At 51.0% G+C, this 17,448-nt stretch overlaps 1 protein-coding gene across 5 annotated transcripts in view; it reads left to right on the top strand.

Moving 5' to 3' along the window:
- LOC140411094 (TOG array regulator of axonemal microtubules protein 2-like) overlaps positions 1 to 17,448 on the top strand; it is a 205,094-nt gene that overhangs the window by 179,004 nt on the left and 8,642 nt on the right. For all 5 annotated transcript variants that reach the window (XM_072500123.1, XM_072500120.1, XM_072500122.1 and 2 more), the window contains 3 exons: positions 7,816 to 7,933; positions 14,828 to 14,928; positions 16,676 to 16,874. In XM_072500123.1, coding sequence (XP_072356224.1) covers positions 7,816 to 7,933; positions 14,828 to 14,928; positions 16,676 to 16,874 — 418 coding nt within the window. The remainder of the gene's footprint in view (positions 1 to 7,815; positions 7,934 to 14,827; positions 14,929 to 16,675; positions 16,875 to 17,448) is intronic.

Raw genomic sequence — 17,448 nt, 5'->3', positions numbered from 1 at the left:
GAGCGGAGTTACTTTGTAGGTTAATGCTTTACAGGGTTTAATTTGTTGAAACAGAAATATACACTGGGCTAAATCGCTGGCTTTTAAAGCAGACCAAGGCAGGCCAGCAGCACGGTTCAATTCCTGTACCAGCCTCCCCGAACAGGCGCCGGAATGTGGCGACTAGGGGCTTTTCACAGTAACTTCATTTGAAGCCTACTTGTGACAACCAGCGATTTTCATTTCATTTTTCATATAGATTTCTTTGGGTGAAAAGGTTAAAAGTGCATGGAGCTGCTTTATGAAGTGCAAAGGCTAAGCTGCTGAGTAACATAGTGGCATTGCAAAATGACTATATTCTGGGTAAAGTTAAGACTCTAATTGCATGTTGTTTGGTTATTGATGTCCAAACAGTTTTTCAATTTGTAAAGCAGTGAGGAAAAGATAGAACATAGAACATAGAAAAATACAGCACAGAACAGGCCCTTCGGCCCACGATGTTGTGCCGATACTTCACACCAGGAGTGATGGCTCGGACTAATAGGTATCTCCTCTGTTAAATAAACTTTAATTTAAACACATAATTAACCACATTTAAAAAAAATATATATATGTTTATTAAGAGTTTTTAAACAAAATATTCAACCATACAACCCTACCCCGTAACAAAAAAGAAAGAAAGTTTGCATAGCAAGACATGAACATGGCAAGTCAATATGATACAGAACTTTGTACATTGGATTCCTCCCGTACATGTCAGTTTTCCGGATCATTCGTGTGTTTTCTTGCTCCAATGCCCCCCAGAAACCCCCCCCCCTCTTTCCCCCCCCCCCAACAAAAGATACCCCCCCCCCGCCCTCCCTGGGTTGCTGTTGCTGCTGTCCGACCTTCACCTAACGCTCCACGAGATAGTCTAGGAACGGTTGCCACCGCCTGTAGAAGCCCTGCGCAGACCCTCTCAAGGCAAACTTTATCCTCTCCAACTTGATAAACCCTGCCATATCATTTATCCAGGCCTCCACGCTGGGGGGCTTCGCCTCTTTCCACATTAACAAGATCCTTCGCCGGGCTACTAGGGACGCAAAGGCCAGAATACCGGCCTCTTTCGCCTCCTGCACTCCCGGGTCGTCCACTACTCCAAATCGTGCTAGCCCCCAGCTTGGCATGACCTGGACTTTCACCACCTTAGATATTGCTCCCGCCACTCCTCTCCAGAACCCCTCCAGTGCCGGGCATGACCAAATCTGTCCTCCACCCCAAAGAACCTACTCAGCCTCGCCCCCGTTATATGCGCTCTGTGCACTACCTTAAACTGTATCAGGCTAAGCCTGGCACACGAGGAAGAGGAATTAACCCTACTTAGGGCATCAGCCCACAGCCCCTCCTCAATATCCTCCCCCAGCTCCTCTTCCCATTTACCTTTCAGCTCCTCTACAAAAGCCTCCCCCTCTTCTTTCATCTCCTGGTATTTGGCGACACCTTGCCCTCTCCGACCCATATGCCCGAAATCACCCTGTCTTGAATCCCCTGTGCCGGGAGCAGCGGGAATTCCCTCACCTGCCGCCTCACAAACGCCCTCACTTGCATGTACCTGAAGGCATTTCCCAGGGGTAGTCCAAATTTCTCCTCCAGCGCCCCTAAGCTCGCAAACGTCCCATCGTTCTTCTAATCCCTGCCCGATGCCAGCTCTGAAACCCCCCGTCCATCCTTCCTGGGACAAACCGATGGTTACCCCTGACCGAGGCTCCCAACGCTCCCTGTGTCGTCTCCACTGGCCCCAGATCTTTAGCGTTGCCGCCACCACCGGGCTCGTGGTGTACTTTGTCGGCGAGAGCGGCGGCAGTGCCGTCACCAGCGCCCTCAGGCTCGTTCCTTTGCAGGACGCCATCTCCAACCTCTTCTATGCCACCCCCTCTCCCTCCATCACCCACTTACGGATCATCGCCACGTTGGCTGCCCAGTAGTAGCCACCCAGATTCGGCAACGCCAGCCCTCCTCTATCTCTGCTACGCTCCAGGAACCCCCTCCTTACCCTCGGGGTCTTACTCGCCCACACAAAACTCATAATGCTCCTGCCTACCCTCTTAAAAAAGGCCTTGGTGATCACGATTGGAAGGCACTGGAACACAAAAAGAAATCTCGGGAGGACCACCATTTTAATCGACTGTACTCTGCCCGCCAGCGAGAGTGGCAACATGTCCCACCTTTTAAAATCCTCCTCCATCTGTTCCACCAGCCGCATCAAATTAAGTTTGTGCAGTGCCCCCCAACTCCTAGCTACCTGAATCCCCAAGTATTGAAAGCTCTTTTCCGCCCTCCTCAATGGTAGGTCGTCTATCCCTCTTCCCTGATCCCCCGGATGCTCCACAAAGAGCTCACTCTTTCCCACGTTGAGCTCATAGCCCAAAAAATCTCCAAACTCCCTTAGGATCTGCATGACCTCAACCATCCCCTCCACTGGATCCGCCACATACAGCAACAGGTCGTCTGCGTACAGCGACACTCGATGTTCCTCTCCCCCTCGGACCACCCCCTTCCATTTCCCCGACTCCCTTAACGCCATGGCCAAAGGTTCAATTGCGAATGCAAACAGCAGAGGGGAGAGGGGGAACCCCTGCCTCGTCCCTCAATACAGCCGGAAATACCCCGACCTCCGCCGGTTCGTGACCACACTCGCCACCGGGGCTCTATACAGGAGCTTGACCCAACTAATAAACCCTCCCCCGAACCCAAACCTCCTCAACACTTCCCAGAGATATTCCCACTCTACTCGGTCAAAGGCCTTCTCCGCGTCCATAGCTGCCACTATCTCCGCCTCTCCCTCCGCCGATGGCATCATTATCACATTTAGGAGCCTTCGCACATTGGTATTTAGCTGCCCACCCTTTACGAATCCCGTCTGGTCCTCGTGAATCACCCCCGGGACACAGTCCTCAATCCTCGTAGCCAACATTTTTGCCAGCAACTTAGCATCTACGTTGAGGAGCGAGATCGGTCTATACGACCCACATTGCAGTGGGTCCTTATCCCGCTTCAAGATCAAAGAGATCGTCGCCTCCGACATTGTCGGGGACAGGGTCCCCCCCTCCCTTGCTTCATTGAAGGTCCTTACCAGCAACAGGGCTAACAGATCTACAAACTTCCTATAAAACTCCACCGGGAACCCATCCGGCTCCGGGACCTTCCCTGCCTGCATGCTCCCCAGTCCTTTAACCAGCTCCTGCACCCCAATTGGCGCCCCCAAACCAGCCACCTCCTGCTCTTCCACCCTCGGGAACCTCAGTTGGTCCAAGAATTGTCGCATCCCCTCTTTTCCCCCTGGGGGCTGGGACCGATACAGCTCCTCGTAAAAGTCCTTGAATGCCTCATTTACTTTCACCGCGCTCCGCACCGTAGTTCCCTTGCTATCCTTAACTCCACCTATTTCCCTCGCTGCCATCCTCTTACGGAGCTGATGTGCCAGCATCCGACTCGCCTTCTCCCCATATTCATATATCGCCCCCTGTGCCTTCCTCCACTGTGCCTCTGCCTTCCCTGTGGTTAACAGGTCGAACTCCGTCTGGAGACTTCGTCTCTCCCTGAGTAGTCCCTCATCAGGAGCCTCTGCATAGCTCCTGTCCACTCTTAAAATCTCCCCCACGAACCTCTCCCTTTCCCTGCCCTCGATCTTCACCCTGTGAGCCCTGATGGAGATTAACTCTCCCCTGACCACCGCCTTCAGCGCCTCCCATACTACTCCCACCTGCACCTCCCCGTTGTCGTTGGCCTCAAGATACCTTTCGATGCACCCCCGCACCCTCCCACACACTTCCTCGTCTGCCAGCAGTCCCACATCCAACTGCCACAACGGGCGTTGGTCCCTCTCCTCCCCCAGCTCTAACTCCACCCAATGCGGGGCATGGTCTGAAATGGCTATGGCCGAATACTCCGTTCCCTCCACTTTCGGGATCAATGCCCTGCCCAGAACAAAATAATCTATCCGGGAGTAGGCCTTTTGTACGTAGGAGAAAAAAGAAAATTCTCTGGCCAAAGGCCTGGCAAATCTCCACGGATCTACTCCCCCCATCTGATCCATAAACCCCCTAAGCACCTTGGCCGCAGCCGACCTCTTCCCCGTCCTGGATCTGGAACGATCTAATGCTGGGTCCAGCACCGTGTTAAAATCCCCACCCATTATCAAGCTCCCTACCTCCAAGTCTGGAATACGCCCCAACATCCGTTTCATGAATCCAGCATCGTCCCAGTTCGGGGCATATACATTCACCAGTACCACCTCCGTCCCCTGCAACCTACCGCTCACCATCACGTATCGGCCTCCATTGTCCGCTATTATGTTCTTGGCCTCAAACGACACCTGCTTCCCCACCAATATTGCCACCCCTCTATTCTTCGCATCCAGCCCCGAATGGAACACCTGTCCTACCCATCCCTTCCTTAACCTGACCTGATCTGCCACCTTCAGATGTGTCTCCTGAAGCATGGCCACGTCTGCCTTCAGTCCCTTTAGGTATGCAAACACTTGGGCCCTCTTAACCGGCCCATTTAGGCCTCTCACATTCCACGTGATCAGCCGGATTGGGGGGCTACCCCCCCCGCCCCCCCACACACACCGACTAGCCATCTCCTATGTTAGGCCAGTCCCGTGCCCGCGCCTCCCGCACCCTCCAGTCCCCCAGACGGGGAACCCCGCCCCGACCATCTCTTCCATGTTCATCTCGCCCCCTGTGGCGCAGCTCCTGTTGCGGCCATTGTCCCAGTTCCCCCATCCCCGAGTCTCACCTCCCTCCAGCACCGCCGCCCACATGCCCCACCATCTCGTCTACAAAAAAAAAGAATATTAACCAGAACTCTACCCACATCCCTATCCATCATCCCACTCATGAAATATTCTTTACCCATATTTACAACCCCGTATACAACCAACATCCCCCCCACAACCACAGCCCCTCAGTTTGAGTCCAATTTTTCCGTTTGGATAAAGGTCCAAGCCTCTTCTGGCGTTTCAAAATAATGGTGTCGGTCCTGATAAGTGACCCACAGTCGCGCAGGCTGCAGCATGCTGAACCTGACTCTTTTTTTGTGCAGCACCGCCTTGGCCCGGTTGAAGCCAGCTCTCCTCCTTGCCACCTCCGCGCTCCAATCCTGGTAGACTCGGATCACCGCATTCTCCCATCTACTGCTCCGCACCTTCTTGGCCCATCTCAGAACACTTTCTTTGTCCGCGAAGCGATGGAACCTTGCCATTATTGCCCTTGGCGGCTCATCAGCCTTGGGTCTCCTCGCCAGGACCCGGTGAGCCCCTTCCAACTCCAGGGGGCTCGGAGAGGCCTCCGCACCCATCAGCGACTGGAGCATCGTACTCACATACGCCCCGGCATCAGCTCCCTCCACTCCTTCGGGGAGACCCAGAATCCGGAGATTCTTCCTTCTCGACCTGTTCTCCAGGACCTCGAGTCTCTCGGCCCACCTCCTGTGCACCGCCTCGTGCGCCTCCATTTTTACCGCCAGGCCCAGGATCTCGTCCTCGTTCTCGTTCGTTTTATCCCTCACTTTTGGGTCTCCTTCAGCCCCTTCGATCGCCAACAGCATTGGCGCCAGCACCTCCTTTTTAAGCTCCTCCACACAGCGCTTAAGGAACTCCTGCTGGTCCGGCCCCCATGCTGGTCGCTCTCCGCCCTCCGCCATCTTGTTTTTTCCACCTCGTTTTTGCTGCTGCTCTAGAGCCTCTTTCTCCGACGCTCTTTCTCTGGAGAACCCAAAAGTCCGTTATAGCGGGAGCTGCCGAAATGTGCGGCTTAGCTCTGCATCGCTGCAACCGGAAGTCATAATTAACCACATTAATATCAAAGAAATAGCTGTACAATGATCAGTTAAACAGTTCTTAAATAAAAGGAAAAGAAACTTCAACTTACAATCAATTAAGCAACCCAACATAGTTCAAATGCTACTCATAAATAAAGTTAACAAAATGGATTACTTGCTTATCTGTGCATACCTTTTGGAGAGAGAGAGCCTTTTCAGGAACAATCTAAAATTCTTTTGTCTGGTCAGATTCTTCTGCTCAACCAACAGCATTTCGCAAGACTGCACACTACAGACAGACCTGGCTCCTCCAATTAATTACATCATCTGTATCTCACTATGATCCATCACCTTAGCTAGGTCTATCAGTATTTAGATCAATGGATGTTTTGGAAACTACATCATCCCACAATCTGATTGGACTTCCCACTTTAGTAGCTGCTGGCGTTCTGAGATTCAGGCACTCAAATCCATCTGAGTACAATCCCTCATAAATTCTCTGCTCTCCAGGGAATCTCCAGCAATCAAAACAATATCTCATTAGCCATCTCTCTGTAAAGAAGTAAATGGTTGAAATCAATCATTGCATCACCCTTTACAATACCTTAATTACAGCTACAGCATGCCTGTATGTATTTTAAATCAAGGTTTTTAAAAACCACTGCCACAAATATGAAACATAATATAGAACAAATTCTAGATTCATCACACATGCCATCTTCATTCCTCTGCAATGTTAACAAGGGTCATTAGCCATTTACAGTTTATGCTACTGCTACTTTGAAAAGATATACAGATGAATGTCACAAAACATTTGTTTGTAATTGTTGCCAAAAGTAATTAGTAGATTAGGGTGTTGTAGGACATCCGTCAACAGTATCAGTGAGAGTGATGGTTGGATAGTTAGTGGACTGGGGGGGTCAGGGGGTGCGGTGTCTAATCTCAGTCCCGGTGATAGTGATGGATTTGAATATCTGAATCTCAGGGGCAGCACGGTAGCACAGTGGTTAGCACAGTTGCTCCACAGCTCCAGGGTCCCAGGTTCGATTCCCCGCTGGGTCACTGCCTGTGTGGAGTCTGCACGTTCTCCCCGTGTCTGCATGGGTTTCCTCCGGGTGCTCCGGTTTCCTCCCACAGGGTTATGTGGATTGGCCATGCTAAATTGCCCTTAGTGTCCAAAAAAAGGTTAGGTGAGGTTACTGGGTTACGGGTGTGGGCTTAAGTGGGGTGCTATTTCCAAGGGCCGGTGCAGACTCGATGGGCCGAATGGCCTCCTTCTGCACTGTAAATTCTATAACTCCAGCAGCTACTAAAGTGGCAGTCCAATCAGATTGTGGGATGATGTTCTTTCCAAAACCTCCATTGATCTAAATGCTCATTCCGCTCTGAGTTTTATCAGCTTTGTGCAGGTGATACACAACATACATTGAAAATAAAAATGAAATGAAAATCGCTTATTGTCACAAGTAGGCTTCAAATGAAGTTACTGTGAAAAGCCCCTAGTCGCCACATTCCAGCGACTGCTCGGGGAGGCTGGTACGGGAATTGAACCCGCGCTGCTGGCCTGCCTTGGTCTGCTTTAAAAGCCAGCTATTTAGCCCTGTGCTAAACCAGCCCCAATTCTGCTTCTTTTTGTAGTTCAGTGGTGGTCTGTTTCAGTGCACAAGACCTTTAAGGTGTTGTGTGGGGCTATGCAGGCACAGTAACGTAAAGGGTTTGCCTTGTCTGTGGCCTTTCGATTTGTTGAGAGGTTGTACAGCCTAGAAGGAGCATTGGTGACATCCATCGCTTCGCGGCCGTTTGGCTAAGATCAAATTTGAGATTAGGGTTAATACCTGTTCTTATCAGCTTGGATCTTGTACATCTCTCTTACGAGGACAATGAATTGATTCAATTTGACTTTGAATTGCTTTTCGGAGCAAGCAAGGAGATGGATTAACGGCTTGCCCTGTCTACTCTGCGTATTGGTTTTGTAAAACTGAGAAAGGAATAACATTTTACAAAAGATTAAGTCCAGTTTCTGTTGTCCGATAGGTTTTATGGTCGGAAGGCGCTGAACATTTTGGCGTCCCATCCAGAGTTTGAGAGATACATGGAACGCTCACTTCTGTCTCAGGATCTGCACCATGTAATCACAGCCATAAAACAGAGGGTGAGTCTCCTCCGATTGGATTCGATCCAGTAACTCTGAGCTTTACCTTCACTGTGGCATTTGCTATCAGGGTTAAAATTTGGTAAAATGAAACATGTCCATCACCTAAGGTGGCATCTTAAGGGCTCCTCAAAATGGTATCTTAGGAAGTAGATTAGGCTATTGAAGCTAATTAACAATATGGCATGCTCCTAAATAGTTTTTGACGTTAACATAGACTATAACAGCAGCCTCTTATCAGTAGTCCCTGTACAGGTCACTGTCTTAATAAATGGTCAATGCCTTAAAAGTGAGGATTTGGTAGTATAGTGATTATGTTTCAGAACATAACACATTGGAGCCGAAGTAGGCCACTCGGCCCATCGAGTGTGCTCCACCATTCAGTGAGATCATGACTGATCTGATATGATAATCCTCAACTCCATTTTCCCACCTTATCACCTTGATTCCTTTACTGATTAAAAATCTGTCTATCTCAGCCTTGAACATACTTATCGACTCAGTCTCTACAGCTCTCTGTGTAAAGAATTCCACAGATTCACTACCCTCTGAGAGAAGAATTTCCTCCTCATCCCTGTTTTAAATGGATGACCCCTCACTCTGAGATTATGCCCTCCGGTCCTAGACTCTCCCACAAGTGGAAACAACCTCTCAGCGCCTACCCTGTCAAGCCCCCTGAGAATCCTGTATGTCTCAATAAGGTCACCTCTATTCTTCTAAACTCCAATGAGCATTGTCCCAACCTACTCACCATCTCCTCCTGGTTTTTAAAACTTTCCCAATCCTCTGCCTTACCACTAACCTTTCCCACATTGTGTTTTTTTTTCAGTAATACTATCCTTAACTTCCTTGGTTAACCATGATTGATTTATCGATCCCTTTCTTAGAATCCTTCTTCCTCACTGGGATATTGCTTTCTCGTGAGTCATGAGCTATATTCATAAATGTCTGCCATTGCTGATCAACAATCTTTTCTGCTAAACTCCTTTCCCAGTCCACTCCAGCCAACTCTGCCCTGATTAATTTGTAATTATTCTTATTTAAGTTTCTCACTCTCAAACTGAATGCTAAATTCTAACATGTTATGGTCACTGTTTCCTAGGGGATCTTTTACTCTGGGATTGTTTATTTAACCTGCCTCAATACACATTACCAGATGCAAAATAGTCTTGGTTGGATCCGCAACATATTATTCTAGGAAACTGCCCTGAATACACTCTATGAATTCTTCCTGGCTACCTGTTCCAATTTGATTTTCCGTATTCACCATGATTAAGATACTGCCTTTATTACATGCCCTCATTATCTCCTGATTTATTCTCCAACCTGCTGTATAGCTACTGTTAACAGGCCTAAAAACTACTCCCGTCAGTATCTTCTTCCCCTTGTTATTTTTTACCTCTGCCCGTATGAATTCTACATCTTCCGATACAAGATCATTTCTTGCTATCACACTTGTTCCATCTCATGCTAACAAGGCTTTCCTCCCTGTCTATCCTTTCGAAAAGGCACAAACCCCCTGAATGCTTAGTTTCCAGTTTTGATCTGCTTGTAACTACATCTCTGTAATGACTATACGATCATACCAATTAACCTCAATATGTGCCATAAATTAATTTATTTTGTGCTGAATACCATGTGCATTTAAGTAAAGAGCCATTAATTTTACTTTTTTACCATTTTTCCCCCTTTTAACCCTATTTTCTGCTGATTTTTATACATGTACCGTCTGTCCCTTCCTGTCACACACTGGGTATTATTACCTAAATAGCTGCCTTGCAATGCTGCCATGTCCTTTTGTTTTGTAAGCCTACATATCCCCTCACTAAGGGGCAATTTTAATATGGCCAATCTACCTAACCCGCATATCTTTGGACTGTGGGAGGAAAACGGAGCACCCGGAGGAAACCCACACGGACATGGGGAGAACGTACAAAGTCCACATTGACAGTCACCCAAGATCTGAATCAGGTCCCTGGTGCTGTGTGCAGCAGTGCGAATCATTGTGCCATCATGCCACCCTATAATCTTATTAAATAATTGCTCATTGCTTTACAGCAATGAACCTATCATCCACAACTAGAGATCAGGCTTACTCCCTTGTCTCCATCCAAGTTGGGAGGACAGCCCGGATGTGGACTTCCTGGGGAAGGCAAAAAGACATCATGGGTGTGCTGTTAGTGGCGGTGCACAGCAGTGACCGATTGGAGTGGAATGCATCAGGGAGGACCTCCTGCCAGCGAGAGGCTGGGAGGTTCCTGGACTGTAGGGCCAGTTGGATGGCCCTCCATACCGTCCCGTTCTCCCTCTCTACCTGCCCGTTTCCCCAGGGGTTATAGCTGGTCGTCCTGCTGGAGGCGATACCCCTGCTGAGCAGGAACTGACGCAGCTCATCGCTCATGAATGAGGATCCCCTGTCACTGTGGATGTAGACGGGGAAACTGAACAGAGCGAAGATAGTGTTTAAGGCTTTGATGACGGTGGCACACGTCATATCAGGGCATGGGATGGCGAAGGGGAATCTGGAGTACTCATCGACCACACTGAGAATATACGTGTTTCGGTCGGTGGAGGGGAGAGGCCCTTTGAAATCCACGTTGAGGCGCTCAAAGGGGCGGGAGGCCTTCACCAGGCGCGCACGGTCCGACCAGTAGAAATGCGGCTTGCACTTCACACAGACCTGGCAGTCCCTGGTGACTGTCCGTACTTCCTCGACGGAGTAGGGCAGATTGCGAGCCTTGACAAAATGGTACAACCGTGTGACTCCCGGGTGACAAAGGCTGTCGTGCATGCCTGGAGTCGGTCTACCTGTGCGCTGGCACATGGACCTCGGGATAGGGCATCTGGGGGCTCGTTGAGTTTGCCGGGGTGATACAAAATCTCGTAATTATAGGTGGAGAGCTCGATCCTCCACCTCAAGATTTTATCGTTTTTGATCTTGCCCCGCTGTGTGTCATTGAACATGAAGGCTACCGACCGTTGGTCAGTGAGGAGAGTGAATCTTCTGCTAGCCAGGTAATGCCATCAATGCCGCACAGCCTCAACAATAGCTTGGGCCTCTTTTTCGACGGATGAGTGCTGAATTTCTGAGGCATGAAGTGTGCGGGAGAAGAATGCCATGGGTCTGCCTGCCTGGTTGAGTGTGGTGGTGGCTAGGGCGACGTCCGATGCGTCGCTCTCTACTTGAAAGGGCAGCGTCTCATCTACTGCGTACATCCTGGTCTTGCCGATATCGGCCCTGATACGGGCGAAGACCTGTTGTGCCTCAGCCGCCAGGGGACTGTATGAGTGGGCGGGCCTTGTCCGTATAGTTGGCGACTCACTGGGCGTAGTATGAGAAGAACCCCAGGCAGCGTTTGAGGGCCTTGGGGCAGTGGGGAAGGGGCAGCTCCATGAGGGGGCGCATGTGGTCGGGATCGGGCCCCAGAACTCCGTTCTGAACCACATAGCCAAGTATGGCTAAGCGGGTCGTGCTAAACACGCACTTCTCCTTGTTGTAGGTGAGGTTGAGGAAATTGGCGGTGTGTAGAAATCTGGCAAGGTTGGCATCGTGGTCCTGCTGGTCTTGGCCGCAGATAGTGACATTGTCTAGGCATCGGAAGGTGGCCCGCAAACCGTACCGGTCGACCATTCTGTCCATCTCCCTTTGGAAGACCGAGACCCCGTTAGTGATGCCGAAGGGAACCCTGAGGAAGTGATAGAGGCGACCATCTGCCTCGAAAGTAGTGTACGGACGGTCCGATTTACGAATGGGGAGCTGGTGGTAGGCGGATTTGAGGTCTATCGTTGAGAAGACTCGATACTGTGCAATCTGATTGACCATATCAGATATGCGTGGGCGGGGGTACGCGTTGAGTTGCGTGTACCGATTTATGGTCTAGCTGTAGTCCATGACCTTTCTGTGTTTCTCCCCAGTTTTAACGACTACCACTTGGGCTGTCCAAGGGCTGTTGCTGGCCTCGATGGTGCCTTCCCGAAGCAGCCGCTGGATCTCGGACCTGATGAAGGTCCTCTCCTGGGTGCTGAACCGTCTGCTCCTGGTGGCGATGAGTCTGCAATCCGGGGTTAGATATGCGAAGAGAGAAGGCGGATCGACCTTTAGGGTCGCGAGGCCGCACACAGTGAGGTGTGGTAGGGGCCTGCCAAATTTGAGGGTTAGGCTCTGGAGATTTCACTGGAAGTCCAGGCCTAGTAGTAGAGCAGCGTAGAGGTTAGGGAGAACGTAGAGGCGGAAGCCGCTGAATTCTCCGCCCTGGACTGTGAGTGTGATCGTACAATATCCCCGGATCGCCACGGAATGGGATCTGGAGGCCAGGGAGATACATTGGTTGGCGGGGTGTACTGCGAGGGAGCAATGCCTTACCGTGTCCGGGTGTATGAAGCTTTCGGTGCTCCCGGAGTCCAGCAGGCAAGAGGTCACGTGGCCGTTGATTTTCACGCTGGTCGATGCGGTGGCCAGGTTGTGCGGACGAGACTGGTCGATCGTCACTGAGGCGAGTCGTGGTCGGTCGTCGCTGCCATCGGATGATGGGGAGCCTGGGGGGCCCAGGTCCTGGAATACTGGCGGTGTCCATGCCCCATGGGGGAGATAAGATGGCGACGCCTGAAGATCCTGCGGGGGACAAAATGGCGGCACCCAGACTGAGGGGGAGAAGATGGCAGCGCCCTCTGGCCATGTGTGGGCTGGGGAGATGAAGATGGTGCCGCCCATTGTGTGTAGACGAGGGGGGTGGGGGCGATAGCGGCGACTGCGCGGGCCTGGCACACCGCGGCGAAGTGGCCCTTTTTGCCTCAAGACTTGCAAAGCGCGCACGGGCCGGGCAGCATTGGTGAGGGTGTTTCTGCTGGCTGCAGAAGTAACATCGGGGACCCCCGGGGTGCGCGGGCTGGCGCGTGGCACAGGCGTACTTGCTGGGTAAGGTCCCCGCTGGGGTGGCCGTCTGTGGGGTCCACGATGCATAGGAAGGGTGGGCCGCGCGGCTGGGGGGGGGGGGGGGGGGGGCGAGGCGACTGTCATAGAGAGTGCTAGCTTTTCTGTCTCAGCTAGATCAAGCGTGGCCGCTTCTAACAGTCTTTGGCGTATGAGGTCTGACCCAAACCCCGTAACGAACGCGTCCCGCATAAGGAGGCTTGAATGTTCAGTGGCCGTAACGGCCTGTCAGTCACAGTCCCGGATGAGTGGGAATAGGGCCTGCCAGAAGTCTTCTGTGGACTCACCAGGGAGTTGAGAGTGAGTGGCGAGTACGTGCCTGGCGAAGAGCGTGTTCGTCTTCTGTGCATAGTTTTCTTTGAGAAGCTCCATGGCGTCGGCGTAGTTTGGGGCGTCCTGGATCAGCGGAAACACGTTGCAGCTCAATCTTGAGTACAGGATCTGTATCTTCTGAGCCTCCGGAACAGGGGTGGTCGCTGAGTTGATGTACGCCTCGAAGCAAACTAACCAGTGATTAAAGCCCTTTTTGGCCTTGAGAGCAATAAATTGAGGCACGGTCAATTGAACAAAGACTAGAGTTGGATACAACTGAGGGTTTATTGCTCTAAGATGTGTGGCCTCCCACAGCAGCTGGCGAAAGGGCTGCTGAATGGAGGACATGCATATTTATACTCCGCCTACTGGGCGGAGCCAGCAGGCAGGGACTACCAGCGAACCTGTAGTACAGGTCCTACCTCACATCACCTAATACAGGTGCAACAGTTATTTACCACATACCTGGGGCTGATTCTCCGTTTCAGGGACTATGTCCCCACGCTGTTGTGAAAACTGTGGTCTTTTACATCAGAAGAACTGGCGTCAAAAGGCCAGATTCACAGCCTTGCAGAGGGCTCGTAGGCAGCTGTCGTGGAGCTCGCAGCACCAGCTGCCGATACGGTCTCCCACACTTCCGGGTCAGAGGCCACGCATGCCTCCAGCCCCACGCCGTGCTCCATGGAGGACTCAGACCGTGGACCTGGACCGCGGAAATAGTGCCCCCGATCGGCCACGCACTCGACCTGGACCGCCCGCTCAAAAATACCCCAGTCCCGAATGAGGCGCCCCCTGCCCTTCGATCGGCAGACTGAGTCTGCAGCCACCTCACGAGTATCCCGAACGGCAGGACGATGAGTGGTTCAGGCCGTCGGGAATTCGGCCGGTCGGGGGCAGAGAATAGCAGGGCGGGCCTCATGCAATGGCCTCAGGTAGTGGATATTCGGGGGGCGGAGAATCGCTTAACAGGTGCCGGCCCCGATTTCATGCGGGAAACTGGATTCTCCGCTCTGTTGCCGAACGCGATTTCAGCGTCGGGGTGCGGAAAATCCAGCCCCTGGTATCTGATCTGTGTATTCTCATCATTGATGAGGTAACGTGTGGCATGGAACATGTGAGCAAGGCACCTCCTCGTTAGGCCTCTCCCCAGCATTCTGTGATAGAAAGCGGAGTGGGGAATCTGCACCTAGGATCTACTGTCCTTGTCTTGAAATAGTGGGAGGTGCGTATGAACGGTCTGGCTTAATTTTCTCTCTTGATTTGCTCCCTCCTCCTGTAGAAACTTTCCCGTTGCCCTCAGAAAAATCCCAACGCCAGATTTCCTGCGATAGTAACTCAATAACTTCCAGCAAAGAAATGGAAATAAATCTTTTGTGATAGCCAAGATTGCCTAGGGCCATCCATATACCTCAATATGGAAAGGGTGGCAATTTGTCTAAACGTCCGAGGATGATTGTGAACATGTGTGTGATTTTCCCACCGAATCAGCGGTTTGGTGTGAATATCAAGCCCATTTAAAAGTCAGCAGTATTCCGAGTTTGGTCAGCTATGTAGTCAGTCAGGGCCAACTGCCAAATGTGGTTCGATAAGCTTTAAATTGAAAAGTGGTAAAATGTGAAATATGTAATGAATATATCTTTCCTGTTATTCAGGGGCTCGGAGATGTTTCTTCAGATCCTTACTTGCTGAAGGGTAAAAACTCAAGGGTCAACAGCTCCTCAAACTGTCTGGAAAATCTATCCAATACTGGAAGGTGAATTATAACCTCAATCTTGACCAAATACAATGATATTGTAAAATTATATTTCCTATATTTTCTTTTCTGCTCATCTGAATGTGTGTTTTTTTTGAACTCCAAACCCCAATCTTGGCACTGCTTTCCTGGTTCGTGTTTTTTTTGTGTAAATTTAGAGCACCCAATTCATTTTTTCCAATTAAGGGACAATTTAGCGGCCAATCCACCTAGCCTGCACATCTTTGGGTTGTGGGGGCGAAACCCACACAAACACGGGGAGAATGTGCAAACTCCACACGGACAGTGACCCAGAGCCGGGATCAAACCTGGGACCTCGGCGCCGTGAGGCAGCAGTGCTACTCACTGCGCCACCGTGTTGGCCCTTTTCTGGTTCACCTTTAACCGCAGAAATCAGTTGTATTAACTGCAGGTTCAGATCTTTGTTTTCATCAATAAATTCGGGTAATACAATCCAACATTACTGGGCGCGATGCTCCCAGCCCCGCACCGGGCCGGAGAATCGGCGCAACCGTGCCACGCTGCCCCGACGTCGGCGCGCGATTCTCCGAGGTGTGGAGAATCGGCGCCATTTGCTCGCCACGGCCGTTGTACGAGGCCGGGCCTCCGGTTTTCTGGCCCGGATGGGCTGAGCGGCCGCGCGGAAAAAGCAGATTCCCGCCGGCACCGTCCACACCTGGTCGCTGCTGGCGGGAACTCTGCACGAAGGGTCGGGGGGCAGCCTGTGGGGGGGGGGGGGGCTCCGTCCCCAGGGGGGGGCCCTCCGATGGGGTCTGGCCCGCGATCGGGGCCCACCGATCAGCCTCTCCCCCCCCCCCGGGCCTACTTTGTTGTGCGACCGGCCCCAGAATCCCCGCGCTATGCTGCGTCGGGGCCGGAGTGTTCAGTAAGGGCACTGCGCATGCGCGGGTTGGCGCGTCGCCACTGCGCATGCGCGGGTTGGCGCATCGCCACTGCGCGCCAGGAAGTGAGGCTGGAGCGGCGTGAACCGCTCCAGCGCCGTGCTGGCCCCCTGTGAGGGACAGAATCACTACTGCCCGTGCCTGAATGCGACGGCATTCACGACGGCGCGGACACTCTGTCCCGGCGCCCAGTGTTTCAGTCAAATCATGCAACACAATTCCATTTGATCCTATGATTTTTTATTATTGAATTCACAATTCACTGTACACTTTACCACTCCAGCCTAACTACAGCAAAACCTGATTTGCTCGAAACACGGATACCAATTCATCCATTGATCTAATGCGAAATGGTCATACATCAATAGACAGGCAATGCAGACAGATAACATGGGAGTCAAGATTCGCCTTCATCTCAGTCTCTTCCAGTAATTCTGTGATCGTGGTTATATGATCCACCAGTTCTCTTCAATCAATTTATCACTATAAACAGCATCTACAAACAACATGTCCCGGACCCGTAAGACATGGATGAATGACCTTTCCGTCCCTTCAACCGCTCACCCTTTACAAAGTATCCCTGTCCAGCAGGACTGAAATCTGTCTTAACTAATTGCGTGCTGACCCCTCAAACAGCCCAAGATATTGAGATACACGAACCCTCACCCCCACTGGCATCAGCCAACCAATCCTATCACAGAGCAAATAACATTCACACTTCACCCTCTTGATCTTGATGATCTATATTGACGCTTGGTATAGAAAGTCCTTAAATTTATAATTGTGAAACGTGCGTTAAAACTGAGTGAAATATGTAGTAGTATATTGCAATTTCTCTTTGTTAGGGGGGAGTTGGATACACCACGGCAGCAGAGACTGATGATCCACCGACCGACCGTACGCAGCAAGGAGGCAGTGGAGCAGGTGAAGCAACTGAACAAGTTGCTGTCTGCTAAAGAGTTCCAGGAGAGAACGCAGGGCATTTCACTGCTGCTGCAGCATTGTGAGACCAACCCAGGATTCGTCACCTCCAACATTGTGAATGTAAGGCCGAGGCACAAGGAACACGGGAAAGTATAAAACAGGGAAAATGATTTTTGGGCTAGTAATTTGGGTTTGGAAATCTTTTATTCTTTCTGCCCGATCGCTTTGCTAAAATAGACCCTTGAGGTCTGTTACGCCACCCTGGACAGCTGCGCGGTCAATTCCAGCCCCACCTGCCCCAGATTCACAACACAAGTGAATTAACCAATAATTCTTATAAAGATTTCCGACGTCAATGGTGCTTAGCTGCCCAATAATTACAGTCACCATGTTTGTAAGTTCAAACACAATTAGTGTTTATTTATAACAAGAACTATATTGAAATCTGCAGTAAATATGACTGGATAACAGCAAGCTAATGCCTACTACCACCATTAACTGCCCCACCCTCTACCCACATACACAAGACAGACAAATACAGAGGGGTGGAAAGGGGTACAAATAGTAAGGATGAAGGTCAAAAGATAAGGGGCGGGATTCTCTGATCCTGAGGCTAAGTGTTGATGCCGTCATAAACGCCATTGCGTTTTATGACGGCGTCAACAGGCCCCAAGGAGCAGCGATCCTGAGCCTT

This window comes from Scyliorhinus torazame, chromosome 4 (assembly GCF_047496885.1).
Source record: "Scyliorhinus torazame isolate Kashiwa2021f chromosome 4, sScyTor2.1, whole genome shotgun sequence".
Lineage (NCBI taxonomy): Eukaryota > Metazoa > Chordata > Chondrichthyes > Carcharhiniformes > Scyliorhinidae > Scyliorhinus > Scyliorhinus torazame.
This window is presented reverse-complemented; position numbering and strand designations above follow the sequence as displayed.